Here is a 21046-nt window from a genome sequence, read left to right on the forward strand (position 1 = left end):
TGTAAGTAGCAAAGAAAAAACTCCAGACAAACCCTGGTTTCACTGAACAAAGTTAGTCACCCACTAAAGCAACCTAAATCACAAAATTGGCGGCACGGGAGGGATTGGGGATAACGTGATGCTGGTTTCCAGCATCCCCAAGTTATCAGAGAACTTCCAAAAGCAAAAACCTGGCCTCCCTGTGATGGCACCCTCTCTACGCCCACCCAGGAGGCCGCAGCACATCCCCTTCCCCAGGGAAAGCACGGCTTTGCAGCTTCTGCTCTGTCTCAACTTCACTTCCACAGCAGCTCGGGGGTGTGTGAGCCTCTAAAGGAGGGAGCCCCAGAGGCTAAGCAGCTTTCCCCAGTGGTTAGAAGCCAGCCTTAGGGTCAGGTTAGTTCAGCAAATGCCTACTAGAATGGAGGGGATCCTTTTGGGAAAGCTTTTAAAGTCGTGGCCAAAAGGGACCAGATGAAGAGGAGACCTAGAAATCAGAATCAACAGGCTGGGGCCCTGGAGCGCCTGCAGGCAACCCACAGCCCTGCAGGGTAAGTTACCGCAGTCCTTCCTTAGTTAACGGTGACAGGCACTTTACCATGTGGGGATTACTCTAATGTGTGTATCTAAAGGTAAAAGCATGGTATAAGTATGTTTTTTGTTTTGTTTTTTTTGAGACGGAGTCTCACTCTGTTGCCCAGGCTGGAGTGCGGTGGTGCAATCTTGGCTCACTGAAACCTCCGCCTCCTGGGTTCAAGTGATTCTCCTGCCTCAGCCTCCCGAGTAGCTGGGATTACAGGTGCGTGCCACCACGCCCAGCTAATTTTTGTGTTTTTAGTAGAGATGGGGTTTCACCATGTTGGTCAGGCTGGTAACGAACCCCTGACCTCACTTAGGTGATCCACCCACCTCGGCCTCCCAAAGTGCTGGGATTACAGGCGTGAGCCACCGCGCCTGGCCCCAAGTATGAATATTAAATACCACTGGTGGTGCCTTGAAGCCCTTTCCCACGGGGATTGAAGAAAAACCACAGTTAAGACTCAAAGTAGGGGACAAATAGCTTGGTTGTAGGCCACTGACGTGATCCCTGAAAGATTATTTGAACAATGTTACCCATAACTACCCAAACTCATTAGGAAGGATAAAGATTTTCTAAAGCTATACTGAGGTGAAGAGAAGAGACTATTCCTCCAACCCAAGGTAAAAACCAGAGTTTACAAAAATTCACTTTTAATATTCAAATGAAAGCAATCCTCTTCTCCTGCCTCTCTGAACATGGCCAGCATTTCAGACACCCTACCACCTCACAGGCTCTGGCTGCCTGATAAAAAAAATCCCAATTTTTACCAAAACCTCAAATACCACAACAAACTTAAAAGAACAGATGTGAGCAACTTATTTAAGTTCTACGTTTAGTAGCTGATGGACGCATAAGGCTTTCAAGAAGACACTCTTCTCTTCACAACATATTAAATAAGTCCTAGCACAACCGACTGCTTCCAAAACTACCACCCAAGCGTGCCACCACTCTCGGCTGAACAGAAACTCTTCCTCATGACGAGGGCACTACGCTGACTTCAGCAGAACTGAAGGACCACAACTCTCCCGGAAGAGCTGTATTTTCACTTCTCAGACTCTTCTCCCACAGTGTCCTAACGATCATGTGAGTAGTACAATGAGAAACAGCACACCAAACCTTCCAAACAGGCAGGAAACGCTCTGCTAACACCATGGGAGAGGGTGATCAGTTTTTGGCAGAACAGAATGGCATCACCACTTTAGTACTGAAACTGGTAGTAATAGAACAATTTCTCCTCAAATATAATGGCTAGGATCATACCTAAACCCCACTGGCCTCTACCATGAGAAAAAGAAAAGGAGACATTAGGCTTGATTGTACAGTCCCCTCTGTATACATGTGTCAGGTACACAGAGAAAAGACTGCTAACCAGTAACGTTTCAATACTAAGAGAAGCTATTAATGTGGTAAACAACCAAGAGGTAATATCTAGTTTCTAGGTTTAAAAAAAAAAACTATATATATATATATATTTATAATAAAGTTTTAAATACAAAGTGCTTTTTATATATCGAGAATGATACAGTGTTGTGAATAAATCCCTGTTTGTAATCTTGCTTACAAGAGTTAACTGGTAAATAAGTATTTTCCTTCCTCTTTCCAGACAATGTTTAACGAGTAAACACCTTGGTGTTAGGAGCTTGAGAATCAGAGGCCATTGCCAGCAATGTCTATTACATTACAGCAAAGCCAAACTTTTCAAATAAAATGTCACCCCAAATCCAAGAAAAATTATTTTTATTTTAAGGAAAAACGTTTCTATTTAGAAGTAAATAACCCAGTACGTTTATGGAAAAGATGACATAGTAGTAGCACCCTGTCCTACCCTGGTGATAACCTCAGGTACATTACACAGCTTAAAAGCCCTCAGGTCCATTACACAGCTTAAAAGCATGTGTAATATACCTTTCTTTTTAACCTAAACCATCTAGCTGATGGGCAGAAAAGGTCTCAGAATAGCTGCTTGTTTTTTTGTCGTGTTTTTTTTTTTCTGGTCGGCATAGCTTTGTGGACTTGTAAGTTTAAGCAGCTTTATCTATAATTTGGGAGCATGATTCTGTAGACTACTTTGCTAAACTTAGGACTCCTTTTAAAAGCACATTCCGGCGCTCATAAAGAACTGGCAGTATTAGCTCAGTGTACCCCCTAAAGAGTATCTCCCCCACCTTGAAAGAGTGTATTTTCAAGATTCTCCTTGGGCACGTTTTTTCCCCTTAAGTATAATCACTCATAGAATCCTGCCTATCTGCCCTCTCACTCTGGTTGGTGGAGTGTCACCTTAGCACTCTATGAACTGCCAAAGTTCACAGGGAACTCTCAGCCACAACTTGGGGCTCCTTCCCACTAAGTGTGGTCATGGACCACCCTCTTTGTAAAGCACCATAATCTAAGACAGAGCAGGGGCTGCAGCGGCCCGTGGTACCGTGGTCAGTCACAGCAGCTTGGTGTCTACCAGCCACAGAGCAGACCCCACTGCATGGAGGCTACAATTAACCAAACAGGATTTGGGAAAGCAAACCAGTGAGAAATACCTATCTCTGGCACCCTAGAGAATTACAATTAGATACAACTGTTCAAACTCAATGTTAGAACTAAAATACAAAACACTGCCTTATCAAGAGTCTGAAACACCTTGTGACAGTAGTGGCATCTTACAGAAACTGACAAGGGCACTATGTCAGTCTTGTACCGTAAGTTATCTGTTTCATATTTAGAACGTCATTCTCTTAGCATCTCCATAGTTTTAGTGAAAATATCCTTTAGAAAGAATAAAACCAGACAACAGAGCTCTGTTAACCAATTTCTCATCCTAGGAATCACATTAGTTGTAGCTTTTATATAAGTAGCACTTCCTTCAGGGAAATAGCTATGAAAACAAATCCACATTACCTAAGTATCTATAGCAAGAGCAAAATAAAATTTCAGCATGACCTTGTAGTAATGAGTGATCCAAAGCTGCTGCCACCCGAAACGGAACTGGTGGGTGGAGTCCAGTTCCAAGTGCAGGTGTCTCTGTCCACCTGTTTCAATCACAACCGGTCAGAAGGTTTCCCTTGCCAGCTGGGCGGTGGGTTAACTCACCCCATTACCCATTCCAGGCCAGGACTGGAACACACAAATTTGAGGAATTAGATTTTTTTAATTGGCCTACTTAGAGCTGGTCTTTCAGAAATATCTTCCTTTTTTTTTTTTAAGCTTCTCTCATAATAGCAAGTAGCACGCATCATCTGTGCCCAGATTTGCATTAATTACCATAGTTTATTTTTGTGCATGCCACTCAAGGGCCAGATCCTATTTTTAGTTAGCCTCAGTTGTATTCTGCTCAGCCTTTGCAGCTTCGTAGGACTTGGTACAAGAAGTCACATGCCGGTGGAAACTGTCCCTCCACATAAACCTCTTTGCACAGATATTACACTCATACGGCTTTATGCCCGTGTGAATTTTCATGTGGCCCACGAGGTGGTGCTTCATTTTGAATTTCTTACCGCAGACGCCACAGCCGTAAGGCCGCAGACCGAGGTGCATGCTCATGTGCCGATCTCTCTGACTCTTGTGAGTGAAACTCTTCCCACACTGACAAGGATACAGCTTGTCGGTGGCTGAGAATCCTAAGTGGGAAGCTTCTTCTTTAATCCCTGTTACCATTTCAATATTCTCACTGTAGCCTGCTGCGAGGGCAGCCTCCTGTCTGTGCCCAATGAGGTTCCCGTCCGACCTCTCTCCGGAAAACTCTTCCATGGAAGAGCCATAGAAATCCACCTGCTCATCATAATTGCCCTCATCAGCCTGTTCATCAAACTCGGCTTCCACTTTCTTCTCCCCGATGTGGAAGTCCTCCTCCACTCCCGAAGGCTGGACGGTGTGCTCGGTCTGCACGGTGTTGATGGACTCTGTGACCTGATGCTCGTCGTAGGCCGCGTGCACATCCATGCCCTCGCAAGCCTGTTCTAAGCGCTCGGGCTTCACGTGGATCCAGCGTTTGTGAGCCATGATGCTGGGCTTGCTGTACATGGGCCGGGTGTAGTGGAACTCGGCGCTGTCGCTGGCGCCCTCCTCCCCATCCTGGCTCGCCATTTCCGTGCTCAGGCGGTCATGCTCTGTGGACGAGTTGCTGGGCAGGTATTCGTGCTCGGTGAGCTGGGATGACAGCTCGTCTTTGGTGCTCTCCTCTTCATTTTCACCATCCCTCAGTTCTTGGGCTTTGGGAAAATCAGTATGACCCCCCGAGCCCAGCTCAAAGCTCTCTACCAGGCCATTGTAACTACTGCTGCTTGGTGACTGGTGGTCACTGCCATGATTTAGCTTCTGACAAAGGACTGTAGGGTTTCCTTCTAAAACTTCAGTGCATTTGTCTACCACATGCCACATCTGGAGGAAGCTTGCCGCTGTCAAGTAACTAACAATTTCTGGAGCGGGCATTACTAGACGTCCTGTATAGCTGGATAGGAGAATGTTCTCAAACACTCTTGGGTTCATCACATCAGGCAAAACAATTCTCCTGCTGTTTTTCAGGAGTACCTGGTCACAAAAGTAGGGTGAACTGGCAGCAAGAACGGCTTTGTGTGCCCGGAAAATGTGGCCTTGGACAACAATGGAGACGTCACATAATTGTCCTTGCTGGCGCTGCTGGTTCAGTTTCTGTAGAATGGTGCTGGAAAAATCAGGAAATTCTACCCGAAAAGAGTTTGCTCCAGGCTCCATTTCATCACAAATCTTGTTCGGTGCTACAAGAAAAAGAAAAATCAGTACTAATTCCAGCCCAAAGATAAATGTATTTTATCCCCTTCTCCATCCTTAAGACAAGTTCCAAAGTTCCACAAGGTCCTCTAGCCTATGGGCCCCCCAGGATTCAATCCCTAGGGTAAAGCTTGCAGGTGCAAGTTTGCCAAAGGCAGGACTCACCACCGCTCCTTGTGGAACTCCTGATTTTGGCTTTGTGTCTGTGGGTAAGAGGATGGAATCCAGTGACAGGATTTGTAAGCTATACAAATCTCCCAAGTAAAACCAAGTACTGTAAATATTTACAGTTAAAACAAACGATACCCATTCAGATTATATATATATATATATTTTAATGAGATGGGGTCTTGCTTTGTTGCCCAGGCTGGAGTGCAGTGGCACAATCATAGCTCACTGCAGCCTTGAACTCTTGGGTAATCAAGCAATCTCCTGCCTCAGCCTCCTGAGCAGCTGGGACTATACGTACATGCCACCATGCCCAGCTAGTTTTTTTTTTTTTGAGACGGAGTTTCACTCTTGTTGCCTAGGCTGGAGTGCAATGGCGTGATCTCGGCTCATTGCCACCTCCACCTTCCGGTTTTGAGCGATTCTCCTGTCTCAGCCTCCTGAGTAGCTGGGATTACAGGCGCCCACCACTACACCTGGTTAAATTTTTTTTTTTTTTTGCATTTTTAGTAGAGATGGGGTCTCACTATGTTGGCCAGGCTGATCTCAAACTCCTGATCTCATGATCTGCCCACCTTGGCCTCCCAAAGTGCTGGGATTACAGGTGTGAGCCACCGCGCCTGGCTGCCCAGCTAGTTTTTTTAAAAAATTAATTTTTTTCTTTTTTTTTTGTAGAGACAGGGGTCTCACTTTGTTGCCCAGGTTCATCTTGAACTCCTGGCTTCAAGTGATCTACCTGCCTCAGCCTCCTAAAGTGTTGGGTTACAGGCATGAGCCACTGCTCCTGGCAGAATTTTTTTTTAAAGAGATGAGGTCTCACTCTTTTACCCAGGCTGGAGTGTAGTGGCACCATCATAGCCACTGCAGTCTCAAACTCCTGGGCTCAAGTGATCCTCTCACCTCAGCCTCCTGTGTAGCTGGGACTATGGGTATACACCACTGTGCCCATCTCAAAATGACAGAACTTTTAAGCCTCAGATTTAACTGCTATTTGACAGGTTGTGGTGAGGGTGGGAGAACAGAATAGAGGGAACAAGAAAAAGCATATGCAAAGGCTCTGAGGCAGGAATGCATTTGGCAATTGCAAGGAACTGAAAGGAGACCATTAGACTAGAGTACATTAAGGGAGTGAGGGGCCCGGGGGCTGGAGCAGTGAGGACAGGACAAGTGCACCAAATTCACCACTAAAGGGGCACAGTCACTCAGGCCCTAAGCTTTCTCCAGCTGCTGCCAGAATTTTAGCCCTTTAAGGGCTTCTGAGGATATGAAACTGAATGAAACTGCAAGGTGAGCTATTTTCTTATCTGGTGATCTCCAAACTGTCTAAAGAGTTATAGACCAAACACGATAGTTAAGTAGTCCCTGCTACTGAACAGAGTCCATCAGAAGACAAAGTTATAACAAAGAATAAGGCATTGCCTGTGTTGCTACGGTAAATATATTCTGTGGGGTAAGTCAAACATTAGAAATAATTCCTAACAATGGCACACAAGATGAGCTGTGCTAGAGATCCTGCCCATACTCTGTAATTCCCCAAAATTCTGTAATTAAAGCAAAAAAACCACCCAAACGATTTATCACTGCTATATGTCACCTTGCTCTGATACTATATCCAAACATTGCTAAATTATCAAGTTTTCTTTTTTTTTTTTTTGGAGACAGGGTCTCACTCTTGTCACCCATGCTGGAGTACAGTGGCGTGATCACAGCTCACTGCAGTCTTAAACTCCTGGGCTCAGGTGATCCTCCCATCTCAGCCTCCTGAGTAGCTGGGACTTCAGGCATGCACCACCATACCCGGCAAACTTTTGTATTTTTTGCAGAGACAGGGTTTCGCCACGTTGCCCAGGCTGGTCTCAAATTCCTGAACTCAAGCGATCTGCCCACTTGGCCTTCCAAAGTGCTGGAATGACAGGCGTGAGCCACCGTGCCCAGCCCCAAGTTTTCTAAGTATAAACAGAGCCAGACAACCCAGACAAAGACTGAAAGCCATCTTCGAGGGATAGGGAGAGATGACGAGAAGAAATGAAGGTTTCTTGAGTAATTATGATTTGCTAGGGACTGTATACCTTTTTTCACTTAATCTTTATAATTTACTCTGCAAATGTAGGGCTTGAGTGTGTGAAGTTCAGCTATTTTAAGAAATTTTCCCAAGGCGGCCGGGCGCGGTGGCTCAAGCCTGTAATCCCAGCACTTTGGGAGGCCGAGACGGGCAGATCACGAGGTCAGGAGATCGAGACCATGCTGGCTAACACGGTGAAACCCCGTCTCTACTAAAAAATACAAAAAATTAGCCGGGCGAGGTGGCGGGCGCCTGTGGTCCCAGCTACTTGGGAGGCTGAGGCGGGAGAATGGCGTGAACCCAGGAGGCGGAGCTTGCAGTGAGCTGAGATCCGGCCACTGCACTCCAGCCTGGGCAACAGCGCGAGACTCCGTCTCAAAAAAAAAAAAAAAAAAAAAGAAATTTTCCCAAGGTTAAAAGCTAGTTTTTATTACGTTGAGATGTGAATCCAGGTCTGGATGACTCTGAAGTCTATGTGATTTCTCCTATCACATCACTCTGCCTCCTCTAAGATGCCAAAAATGCCAGATTAGGCACTAATAATTTTAAAAGACAGCATTTTTAGAGTGAATTATTACAGTTTCATACATCTTAAAACATTTCATAGTAATTTAAAACAAAAATAGATCATGAAATAAATGATTTAGGTATTCGTCATTTCAAAAAGAAAAGTTGACTATATAAATGAGTGCACTAAAAGTATGTAAATTCTGGAAACTACATCTGGGTGAACAGATTCTCTGCTAGATCTCACCACTGTAGAATTTTGTTTTTAGCTATTTGAAAAAGGGGGTGTGGGATAACACATGCACATGTAAAAAAAATTTATAGAAAGGTGTAAAAAAAATCTCTCCATCATTTATTCCTAGTCTCCCCCAAAGGAAATCACCATTAAACTTCTGTTTATATTTCTAGAAACTTCTCTGTGCATATATCAGAATAAATCATATACATCCTTTAAAAATCCCTACTCAACTGGGTTCATTACCTACATTTTATTCTACACTTAGCTTTTGTCACTTAATATATCTTGGAGATCTTCCCACATTAGTACAAGAAGAGCTAACTCATTCTGTTTAATGGCCACATAGCTTTCTATTATATGGATGTATCGTAATTTAAGCAGTTCTCCTCTTACAGAATTTCAGTTGGCAGGGGTTTTAAAATCACAAGCAATGCTATAATAGATATTTCTGCATAACTATCTTGCATACCTTTGGAAATATCCATAGCTTAATTTCTACCAGTGGAACTGCTGGGTTAAAGGGCTGTGCATTTGACATAGCCTTGAACTCTTGGGTCATCAAGCAATCCTTCTGCCTCAGCCTCTCCAGTAGCTGGGACTATAGGCATGCTACCACGCCTGGCTAATGTTTTTAAAATTTTTTCTGATACATATTACCAAACTACTTGCCAGAAAGGCGGCACCAAGTCACACCCTCACCAATAATCAACGCTCTTACCGAGTCTGGATATCATTTAACAACAAAAATAAAGCCTGCCTATCTGCTAAGTGACATGATTCATTCCTGTTCTGATCTGCATTCCTTAATTACAAATGAGGCTGGCACTCTGTACTTAGTTTACTGGTCATTTGTGGTTTTCTCTTATAAAATCAATCACATCCCTGATGCAAATAAATTGGGCAATTAATCTTATTGATCTGTAGGGCTTTTTGTAAATTCAGGAAGTTAACTTTATCCTATGTTGTGATTTTTTTTCAGTTAGCTGATTTTATAGATTTTTTTTTTGCCAAAATGAAATTTACATAAAATAACTACTCTTGCTTTTATCCTTTGCTCCAGGGTTTGTGTCAGACATAGGAGGGCATTTACACCTCCAAAATTTATTATTATTTTTTTGAGATGGAGTCTTGCTCTGTCGCCCAGGCTGGAGTGCAGTGGCCGGATCTCAGCTCACTGCAAGCTCCGCCTCCCGGGTTCACGCCATTCTCCTGCCTCAGCCTCCCGAGTAGCTGGGACTACAGGCGCCCGCCACCTCGCCCGGCTAGTTTTTTGTATTTTTTAGTAGAGACGGGGTTTCACCGTGTTAGCCAGGATGGTCTCGATCTCCTGACCTCGTGATCTGCCCGTCTCGGCCTCCCAAAGTGCTGGGATTACAGGCTTGAGCCACCGCGCCTGGCCCAAATTTATTATTTATTATTATTTTTTAGAGATGGAGTCTCACTGTGTTGCCCAGGCTGGTCTGAAACTCCTGGGCTCAAGCAATCCTCCCGCCTCAGCCTCCCAAAGTGCTGGGATTACAGGTGTAAGCCATCGCATCTGGCCCAAAATTATTGTTGAAAATAAAAATGAAGGCTGGGTGCGGTGGCTCACACCTGTAATCCCAGCAGTTTGGGAGGCCAAGGCAGGCGGATCACGAGGTCAGGAGATCGAGACCATCCTGGCTAACACGGTGAAGTCCCGTCTCTACTAAAACTACAAAAAAATAGCTGGGCGTGGTGGCGGGCACCTGTAGTCCCAGCTACTCAGGAGGCTGAGGCAGGAGAATGGCGTGAACTTGGGAGGCGGAGCTTGCAGTGAGCCGAGATGGTGCCACTGCACTCCAGCCTGGGCGACTGAGCGAGACTCCATCTCAATAAATAAATAAATAAATAAATGAAAAATAAATAAATAAAAAATAAAACCTTTAATACATGGGATTTTATTTTGGCATGAAGAATAAGGTTGGGACCCAGTCCTTTTTCCTCCAAAATGGCTAGCCTATTTTTCTAACACTCTTTGTCAAATAACCTATGCTTTCTTCATAAAGTGCAGGTATCTGTCGTGGAATTCTTTTTTGTTTGTTTGTTTTGAGACCGAGTTTCACTCTTGTTGCCTAGGCTGGAGTGCAATGGCGCGATCTCAGCTCACCACAACCTCCACCTCCCAGGTTCAAGCAATTCTCCTGCCTCAGCCTCCCAAGTAGCTGGGATTACAGGTATGTGCCACCACGCTCGGCTAATTTTGTATTTTTTTGTTTAGTAGAGACAGGGTTTCACCATGTTGGTTAGGCTGATCTCCAACTCCCGACCTCAGGGGATCCACCCGCCTCAGCCTCCCAAAGTGCTGGGATTACAGGCGTGAGCCAGCTCTCCTGGCCTCTGTTGTGGAATTCTAAATGACTGAGAATAAGACATTTAAAATCCGTTCTAAAAAAATAAATGCCACAAGGGAGGTTATGGAAAATGGTGGAGTCAGAAGCTCCATGGGTCGGTCCCTCCACCAATACAATCAGGAAGCTGAAAAAATGATCAAAATCACGATTTCAGGACTCTGGAAGCAGATCAGACACTCACAGCAATCAAGAGAAAGCTCAGGAGAGATCAGTGTGCATAAATCCCCATTCTGCAGCCCTGCCACACGCAGCCTGCAGGAAGGTGGCCTGTGTTCCCACAGCAGCTGGCTCATACAAGGAGTGGGGGGGGGGGTGGAGGAAGGACCTTGTCCTCCAAAAATGTGCGGTTGTGCATTTTGTCCAGTCTGGCAAACTCGCTCAACTTTGTTTTGGCCCCCTCAGGCTGCAGTGGTTTCCCTGGTGGCACCTATCACAAGATTTAAGACACCTACACCTACATCTGTACATTCACATACACAGATCCAGACAGTTAAGAAAAGTTAGCCGGGCGCGGTGGCTCAAGCCTGTAATCCCAGCACTTTGGGAGGCTGAGACGGGCGGATCACAAGGTCAGGAGATCGAGACCATCCTGGCTAACACGGTGAAACCCCGTCTCTACTAAAAAATACAAAAAACTAGCCGGGCGAGGTGGCGGGCGCCTGTGGTCCCAGCTACTCCGGAGGCTGAGGCAGGAGAATGGCGTGAACCCGGGAGGCGGAGCTTGCAGTGAGCTGAGATCCGGCCACTGCACTCCAGCCTGGGCGACAGAGCCAGACTCAGTCTCAAAAAAAAAAAAAAAAAAAAAAAGAAAAGCTTCCAGGTCACAGGCTGGCTGCATGGATAAGAGAAAAAAAAAAACTCGAGCAACTACATACAACAAGGAATAGAGACTTCACAAAATAGGAAAAGTCATTGTACAAACAGATAACTGTAACCTCACCAAGTCACAAAAGCAATCCCTGAGGCGGCGTAGAATCTGATTTCCAGAGTTACCACACTATCATACTCCAAATGTCCAGTTCTCAACAAGAAAGTAAAAACATACACACAAAAAGGAATATACAGTGCACTCACAGGAAAAAGAATCAGAAACACTGTCACTGAGGAAACACCAACACTAGAATCACATGTCGCAGAGGTTAAATCCACTGTTTTAAATATGCTCAAAGAACCAAAGAAAATGATGAATAAGGAAAATCAGGATAACAATGTCAATAAGGAGACAGAAACCATAAAAAGGGGCCAGGAGGCCGGGCGCGGTGGCTCACGCCTATAATCCCAGCACTCTGGGAGGCCGAGGCGGGCGGATCACGAGGTCAGGAGATGGAGACCATCCTGGCTAACACGGTGAAACCCCGTCTCTACTAAAAAAATATAAAAAATTAGCCGGGCATGGTGGTGGGCAACTGTAGTCCCAGCTACTCGGGAGGCTGAGGCAGGAGAATGGCTTGAACCCTGGAGGTGGAGCTTGCAGTGAGCTGAGAACATGCCACTGCACTCCAGCCTGGGCGACAAAGCGTGACTCCATTTCAAAAAAAAAAGGGGGGGGGGGGCGCCAGGAGTAGTGGTGGCTCACGCCTGTAATCCCAGCACTTTGGAAGGTCAAGGTGGGCAGATCACTTGGGGTCAGAAGTTTGAGACCAGCCTGGCCAACATGGTGAAACTCCATCTCTACTAAAAATATAAAAATTGGCCGGCCGTGGGCCAGGTGTGGTGGCTCACGCCTGCAATCCCAGCACTTTGGGAGGCCGAGATGGGCGGATCACCTGAGGTCAGGAGTTCCAGACCAGCCTTCAACAAATACAAAAATAAGCTGGGCGTGGTGGCGGGCGCCTGTAATCCCAGCTACTCGGGAGGCTGAGGCAAGAGAACTGCTTGAACCTGGGAGGTTGAGGTTGCAATGAGCCAAGACCGTTCCATTGCACTCCAGCCTGGGTGACAAGAGCAAACCTTCGTCTCAAAAAAAAAAAAAAAACAAAAAAAAACACTGGCCAGGCATTGTGGCATGAGCCTGTAGTCCCAGCTACTCAGGAGGCTGAGGCATGAGTATCGCTTGAACCTGGGAGGTGGAGGTTACAGTGAGCCAAGATCACGCCACTGCACTTCAGCCTGAGCGACTGAGTGATGCTCCGTCTCAAAAAAAAAAAAAAAAAAGAAAAGAAGTAAAGAAATTATAAAAAGGAACCAAATGGAAAAAACTGAAGCTGAAAGGTACAACAATGCATTATGGGCTGAACTGCATTTCCCCGCTGCCTGTCAGTTCACACACTGGAGCTGTAATGCCCTGCACCTCAGAGTCTGGCTATATTTACAAGTAGAGCTTTTAGGAGGTGATTAACCTAAATGAGGCCATTTAGATGCACCCTAACACAGTATGATGGGTGTCCCAATAAGGTGAGATTTGGACACACAGAGACACTAGGGATGCACAAAGAAAAGACTCTGCATGGGCCCAGTGAGAAGGAGGTCATCCGCAAGCTGAGGAAGAAGGCCACAGAAGAACCCAAACCTGCTAACAACTTGATTGCAGACTGCCCACTTCCAGAACTGTGAGAAAATACATTTCCATTGCTTAAGCCACCCAGCCTGTAGTATTTTGTTACAGTAGTCCTGGCAAACTAATACAAGCTGAAATTACATGTTCATAAGAGGGGGTTCAATGGCATGCTTGAGCAGGCAGAAGGAAAAAAAAAATTAACAAACTCAAAGATAAGGTAAATAAAATTCAGTGGAAGAGTAGAAAGAAAGAAGAATGAAGCAAAATGAGCTGGGCACAGTCACTCATGCCTGTAATCCCAGCACTCTGGGAGGCTGAGGTGGGAGGATCGCTTGAGTCCAGGAGTTCGAGACCAGCCTGGGCAACATAGTGAGAACCTGTCTCGACCAAAAATACAACAGCCAGGCATGGTGGCATGCATCTGTAGTCCCAGCTACACAAGAGGCTGAGGTGGGAGGATCGCTTGAGGACAGGAGGTTGAGGCTGCAGTGAGCCATGTTCATGTCACTATACTCCAGCCTACATGACACAGTGAGACTCTGTCTCAACAACAACAACAACAACTACAACAAAAGAAAAATGAACGGAACCTGAGGTGCCTGTGGGACACCATCATACATATCATGGGAGTTCTGGAAGTAGAGGCACAGAAAAGGGCTGAAAAACAATGGGAAGAAATACATAATGGTCAAACACTTCTAAAAACTGATAAAAGATTTGAATCTACACATCCAAGAAGCTCAACAAACTCTAGGCAGGATAAAATACATTACAGTCAAACTGTAGAAACAGCCAAAGCCAAAGAGAATCTTGAAAGCTGCAAGAGAGAAGCTCCTAGTCAAGTAAAAGAGATCCTCACTAAAATTAACAGCTAATTTTTCATCAGAAACCATAAGCAGAAACCATATGGAGGCCATAGGCAGTAGGACAATCTATTTAAAGCGCTTAAAAAAAAAATCTGTCAATTAAGATCTGGCAAAAGTATCTTTTCAAGAATGAAGGAGAAACTAAGACATTCCCAGAGAAACAAAAGCTAAGGATGTTCACTACCTGTAGACTTGCTCTACAAGAAATGCTAAAGCGGTCCTTCAGGCTGAGATAAAAGAACGGCTAAACAGAAATTCAAAGCCACATAAAAAAGCTAAGATTGCTGGTAAAGGTTAACTACTCAGGTAAATATATAAGTCACCACTGGTTGGGCTCAGTAGCTCATGCCTATAATCCCAGCACTTTCGAAGGCCAAGGCAGGTGGATCATTTGAGTCAGAAGTTATGATCAACCTGGTCAACACGGTGAAATCCCATTTCTACTAAAAAAAGCAAAAATTAGCCAGGTGTGGTGGCACGCACCTGTAATACCAGTTACTCGGGAGGCTGAAGCAGTAGAATCACTCCAACCCAGGAGGTGGAGGTTGCAGTGAGTGGAGATCGCACCACTGCACTCCAGCCTGGGCAACAGAGTGAGAATCTGTCTCAGAAAAAAAAAAGCCATCATTGCTGTACTTTCGGTTTATAATTCTTTTGTTTCTATATTATTTAAAAGGCTAATGAATGCATAGAACAATAATTATAAATCTATGTTAATATACGTATTATACAATGTATAAAAATGTAATCAGTGACAACGACAACATGAAGGTGAAGGGACAGGAGATACACTGTGCTGTGATTGTACTAAACCTAAGTTGGTATTATTCAAGGTAAGTTGTTAAAAGTTTAAAATGTTAATTGCAAACCCCAAAGTAACTACTAAGAAAATAATGAAAAACATACACAAAAAGAAGAGAATCAAAATGGTTTACTGCCAAACAAACCCAAAACCTCTAAATAATAAAAAATACGATGAGGGCAATAATGGAAGAATTGAGGAATAAAAAACGTGTAAGACATACAGAAAACAAATATCTAAATTGTAAAGTGAATCTTTCCTTGTCAGTAACTGGATTAAAAAACGACTCATCTACGTGCAGTCTACAAGAGACTCACTTTAGCTGCCCAGGTGAGCACGAGACTCACTTTGGATATAATGACACAAAGAGGTTGAAAGTAAAAGGATGAAAGAAAATATTCCATGTAATCGCAACAAAAAAAATGGTCTGAGATGGCTATATTATTAGAAATGATCGATTTTAAATCAAAAAAGGTTACAAGAGACAATTATATGTTGAGTAAAAAGGTTCAATTCTATCAAGAAAATGTGACAATTATAAACATATACACACCTAACAATATAACTCTAAAATACACGAAGTAAAAGTGGATAAAACTGAAGGAAGAAATAGACAGTTCTATAACAATAGGTGGAGACTCCAATACCCCACTTTCAAGAATACACAGAAAAAAGCAGACGGAAGGTCTATAAGGAAATAGAAGACTTGAACAACATTATAAACCAGTTAAGCCTACTATAAAGACATATACAGGCATACCTCAGAGATATTGTTGGTTCAGTTCAAGAACACCACAATAAAGCAAACAGCATAATAAAGTGAGACACACAAATTTTGGTATCCCAGTGCATATAAAACTTACGCTTACACCTTGCTGTAGTCTGTTAAGTGTGCAATAGCATTATGTCTAAAAAAAACAATGTACTCACCTTAATTTAAAAATACTTTATTGGCTGGGCGTGGTGGCTCACACCTGTAATCCCAGCACTTTGGGAGGCCGAGGCGGGCGGATCACGAGGTCAGGAGATGGAGACCATCCTGGCTAACACGGTGAAACCCCGTCTCTACTAAAAGATACAAAAAAAATTAGCCAGGTGTGGTGGCAGGTGCCTGTAGTCCCAGCTACTTGGGAGGCTGAGGCAGGAGAATGGCGTGAACCCTGGAGGCAGAGGTTGCAGTGAGCCAAGATCGCACCACTGCACTCCAGCCTGGGCGACAAAAAAAAAAAAAAAAAAAAGAAATTTAAAAAAAAAAGAAAAAAAAAAAAAAATTCTTTCTAAAAAAAAAAAAAAAAAAGAAATTTATTGCTAAAAAATGCTAACAATCATCTGAGCCTTCAGCCAGTTGCAATCCTTTTGCTGGTGGAGAGTCTTACCTTGAGTGGATGGCTGCTGACTGATCAGGGTGGTGACTGCTGAAGGGTAGGGTGGTTGTAGTAATTTCTTTCTTTTTTGTTTCCCAAGATAGGGTCTCACTCTGTTGCCCAGGATGAAATGCAGTGGTGTGATCATGGCTCACTGCAGCCCTGACCTCCTAGGCTCAAGCAACTATCCTGCCTCTGCCTCCCAAGGAGCTGGACTACAGGCGTGTGTCACCATGTTCAGCTAATTTATGTATTTTTTGTAGACAGGGTCTCACCATGTTGCCCAGGATGGTCTTGAGCTACTGGGCTCAAGCAATCCGCCTGCCTCAGCCTGCCAAAGTGCTGGAACTATAAGCATGAGCCACCGTGCCTGGCCTGCCAATTTCTTAAAATAAGACAACAGTGAAATTTGCCACATCAATTGACTGTTTCTCAAAAGATTTCTCTGTACCATGCAATGCTGTTTGATAACATTTTGCCCACAGAACTTCTTTCACAAAATTTGAGTCAATCTTTTTAAATCCTGCTGATGCTTTATCAATAAAGTTTATATTCCAAATCGGGATGTCCAATTTTTTTGGCTTCTCTGAGTCACAGTGGAAGAACTGGACCGCACATAAAACACACTAACACTAGCCATAGCAGATGAGCTTTAAAAAAAAAAAAAAAAAAACTCGGCCAGGCATGGTGGCTCACGCCTGCAATCCCAGCATTTTGGGAGGCCAAAGTGGGTGGAGCACCTGAGGTCAGGGGTTCGAGACCAGCCTGGTCAACATGGTGAAACCCCATTTCTACTAAAAATACAAAAATTAGCTGGGTGTGGTGGTGGACGATTGTAATCGCTTGGGAGGCTGAGATAGGAGAATTGCTTGAACCCGGGAGACGGAGGTTGCAGTGAGCCAAGATCGTGCCATTGCACTCCAGCCTGGGCGACAAGAGAGAAACTCCGTCTCAAAAAAAAAACAAAAACAAAAACAAAAACAAAAAACCTCATGTTTTAGGAAAGGTTACGAATTTGCGTTGGGTCACATTCAAAGCCGTCCTGGGCCACAGGTTGGAAAAGCTTACTCTAAATCCTTTGTTGTCAATCATGTTCACACCATCTTCACCAGGAGTAGAGTGTATTTCAATAAATCACTTTCTTTGCTCATCCCTAAGGAGCAACTTCTCATCCACTCAAGTTTTATCATGCCTTTGCAATAATTCAGTCCCATCTTCAGGCTCCACTTTTAATTCTATTTCTCTTGCTATTTCTACTACACCTCCAATTAATTCCTCCACTCAAGTCTTGAGCCCCTCAAAGTCATCCACAAGGGCTGGAATCAACTTCTGTTAATGTTGATATTTTGATTTCCTCCCACCAATCACGAATGTTCTTAATGGCATCTAGAAGAGTGACTCCTTTCTAAAACATTTTCTTTTTTTTTTGTTTGTTTCTCTTTCTTTCTCTCTTTCTCTTTCTTTCAACAGAGTCTTGCTCTGTCGCCCAGGCTGGAGTGCAGTGGCGCAATCCCAGCTCACTGCAACCTCTGCCTCCTGCCTTCAAGCGATTCTCCTGCCTCAGTCTCCTGAGTAGCTGGGATTACAGGCATGTGACACCATGCCATTACACTAATTTTTGTATTTTTTTAGTAGAGACAGGGTTTCACCATGTTGGCTACGCTGGTCTCAAATTCCTGACCTCAAGTGATTCACCCGCCTTGGCCTCCCAAAGTGCTGGGAGTCACAGGTGTGAGCTACCGCGCTGCCTCCAAAACATTTTCAATTTACTTTGCCCAGAGATCCATCAGAGCGTCAGAGGAATCACTATGGTGTGACTGTGGCTCACTGCAGCCTTGACTCTCTGGTTCAGGTGATCCTCCCACCTCTGCCTCCTGGGTAGGTGGGAATACAAGTGCATGACACCACGCTTTGCTAATTTTTTGCATTTTCTGTATTGATACGGTTTTGCATGCTGCTCAGGTTGGTCTTGGACCCCGAGGCTTAAGCAATCTGCCTGCCTTGGCCTCCCAAAGTGCTAGGATTACAGGTGTAGGCTGCTGCACCTGGCTCAAAATGTATTTCTTAAATAATAAGATTTGAAAATTGAAATTACTCCTTGGTCCAGGGGCTACAGAATGGATGTTGTATTAGCAGGCATGAAAACAATACTAATGTCCTTGTACATCTTCATCAGAGCTCTTGGGTGACCAAGCGCTTCTCAATGAGCAGTAATGTTTTACAAAGAATATTTTTCTGAGCAGTAGGTCTCAACAGTGGGCTTAAAATATTCAGTAAAGCATTCTGTAAACAGGCTGTCTCCAAGCTTTCACTGTGCCATTTAGAGAGCACAAGGAGAGTATACTTAGCATAATTCTTTTTTTTTTTTTTTTTTTTTGAGACGGAGTCTCGCTCTGTCGCCTGGGCTGAAGTGCAGTGGCCGGATCTCAGCTCACTGCAAGCTCCGCCTCCCGGGTTTACGCCATTCTCCTGCCTCAGCCTCCCAAGTAACTGGGACTACAGGCGCCCGCCACCTCGCCCGGCTAGTTTTTTGTATTTTTTAGTAGAGACGGGGTTTCACCGTGTTAGCCAGGATGGTCTCGATCTCCTGACCTCGTGATCCGCCCGTCTCGGCCTCCCAAAGTGCTGGGATTACAGGCTTGAGCCACCGCGCCCGGCCAACTTAGCATAATTCTTAAGGGCCCTAGGACTTTGGGAATGGTACCTGAGCAGTGGCCTCAACTTAAAGTTACCAGCTGCATTAACCCCTAACAAGAGAATTATAGCCTGTCTTTTGAAGCCAGGTATTGTCTTCTCCTCTCTAGCTCTGGAAGTTATAGATGGCATCTCCTTCCAATAGAAGGCTTTTTCATCTACATTGAAAAATCTGTTGCTTAGTGCCAATTATCTTAGCTAGATTTTCTAGATAGCTTGCTATAGTTTCTACATCAGCACTTGCTGCTTCACCTTGCACTTTTACTTTATGGAGACACTTCTTTCCTTAAATCTCATAAACCAACCTCTGCTAGCTTCAAACTTTTCTTCTGCAGTTTCCTCACCTCTCTCACAGCCTTCAGAGAAATGAAGAGAATTAGGGTCTTGTTCTGAAGGCTGTGGCTTAAAGGAATGCTGTGGTTGGCATGATCTTCCATCCAGACCACTAAAACTTTCTCCATATCAGCATTAAGGCTGCCGCTTTCTTATCATTCACGAGTTCATTAGAGTAGCATTTTCAATTTCCTTCAAGAACTTTTCCTTTGCATTCACAGTTTGGCTATTTAGAACAAGAAGTCTAACTTTTGGCCTCTGTTTGCTTTTGACATGCCTTCCTCACTAAGCTTAGTCATTTCTAGCTTTTGATTTCAAGTAAGAAGCATATGACTCTTCCTTTCACTTAAACACCAGGTCATTTTAGGTTTATTAATTGGCCTAATTTCAAGATGGTTGTGTCTATGTTTAAGATGGTTGTGTCTCAGGTAACAGGGAGGCCTGAAGAGAAGGGGAAAGATGGGGGAATGGTGGCTCAGTGGAGTAGTCACAGCACATATTTATTGTCTAAGTTTGTTGTCCCTTATGGGTGTAGTTCACGGTGCCTCAAAGCAATTACAATAGTAACATCAAAAAATCACTGATCAAAGATTACCGTAACAGATAAAATAATAATGAAAAGGTTTGAAATATTGCAAGAACTGCCAAAATATGACACAAAAACACGAAGTAAACATGTGCAACAGGAAAAATGATGCTGATAGACTTCCTTAATGCAGGGTTGCCACAGACTATCAATTTGTAAAAAAAATGCAGTATCTGCGAAGCACAAAACAAGGTATGCCTGTATATGACATGTCAACCACCAAGTGCACACAGGACATTCTCCAGGATAGATCATGTGTTGGACCATAAAACAAGTCTCAATACACTTAAAAAGACTGAGTCTTTTTTAAAATACAAAGTATTTTTCTAACCACAATGAAATGAAAGTAGCAATCAGTAAGAGAGAAAACTGAAAAACTAATAAATATGTGGAAATTAAACAATACCCTTAAAGACCTATCACTATTAAGGGCATTGACTCTCTCAATAAAGAGATCCTAACCTGATGGCTTCACTGTTAAATTCTAACAACATTTAAAGAAGAACTGACACCAATCCTTCTCAAACTTTCCTAAAACACTGAAGAGGAGGGACCACTTCCTAATTTATTCTATTAGGTCAGGAGTACCCTCTGATATGAAAGCCAGACAAAAACACTATACAAAAACTATAGACCAATATCCCTATGAACACTGGAGTAAATATCAACAAAATACTACCAAACCAAATTAAGCAGCATATTAAAAGAATTATACACTACCAGCAAGTGGGATTTCTTCTTGGAATGCAAGGATAGTTCAACATACGAAATCAATCAATGTAACACAAATTAACAGAATAAAGGAAAAAAAAAAACCACGTAAAACCCATATCATCTTAACTGATATCAAAAAAGCATCTGACAAAATTCAGCACCCTTTTGTGGCAAAAACACTCAAGAAGCTGAGAATGGTGGCTCATGCCTGTAACCCTAACACTTTGGGAGGCCGAGGTTGGCGGATTGCTTGGGCTCAGGAGTTTGAGACCAGGCTGAGCAGTAGGCTAAAACCCTGTCTCTACACAACTGCCACGTGTGGTGGGTCTCATCTGTAATCCCAGTTACTTGGGAGGATCACTTGAGGTCAGAAGTTTGAGTCCAGACTGGACGACAGAGCAAGACCTTGTTTCTAAAAATAAATAAATATGTATTTTGTAATTAGCCAGGCATAGTTGTGCACAGCTGTAGTCCCAGCTATTTGGGAGACTGAGGCAAGAGGATCATTTGAGCCCAAGAGTTTTAGGCTAAAGTGAGCTGTGATCAT

At 43.9% G+C, this 21046-nt stretch overlaps 1 protein-coding gene across 4 annotated transcripts in view; it reads right to left on the reverse strand.

Moving 5' to 3' along the window:
* Positions 1-2420: 2420 nt before the first annotated feature.
* ZBTB43 (zinc finger and BTB domain containing 43) overlaps positions 2421-21046 on the reverse strand; it is a 32434-nt gene continuing 13808 nt past the window's right edge. For 2 of the 4 annotated variants that reach the window (XM_025360498.1, XM_025360497.1), the window contains one exon: positions 2421-5283. In XM_025360498.1, coding sequence (XP_025216283.1) covers positions 3857-5260 — 1404 coding nt within the window. In that variant the 5' untranslated portion in view covers positions 5261-5283 and the 3' untranslated portion in view covers positions 2421-3856. Of the gene's footprint in view, positions 5284-16184; positions 16274-21046 lie in introns of those variants that run through there. The other 2 variants (XM_025360499.1, XM_025360496.1) reach the window with 2 other exon arrangements.

The sequence above is a fragment of the Theropithecus gelada genome, chromosome 15 (genome assembly GCF_003255815.1).
Source record: "Theropithecus gelada isolate Dixy chromosome 15, Tgel_1.0, whole genome shotgun sequence".
In the NCBI taxonomy this organism is placed as follows: domain Eukaryota; kingdom Metazoa; phylum Chordata; class Mammalia; order Primates; family Cercopithecidae; genus Theropithecus; species Theropithecus gelada.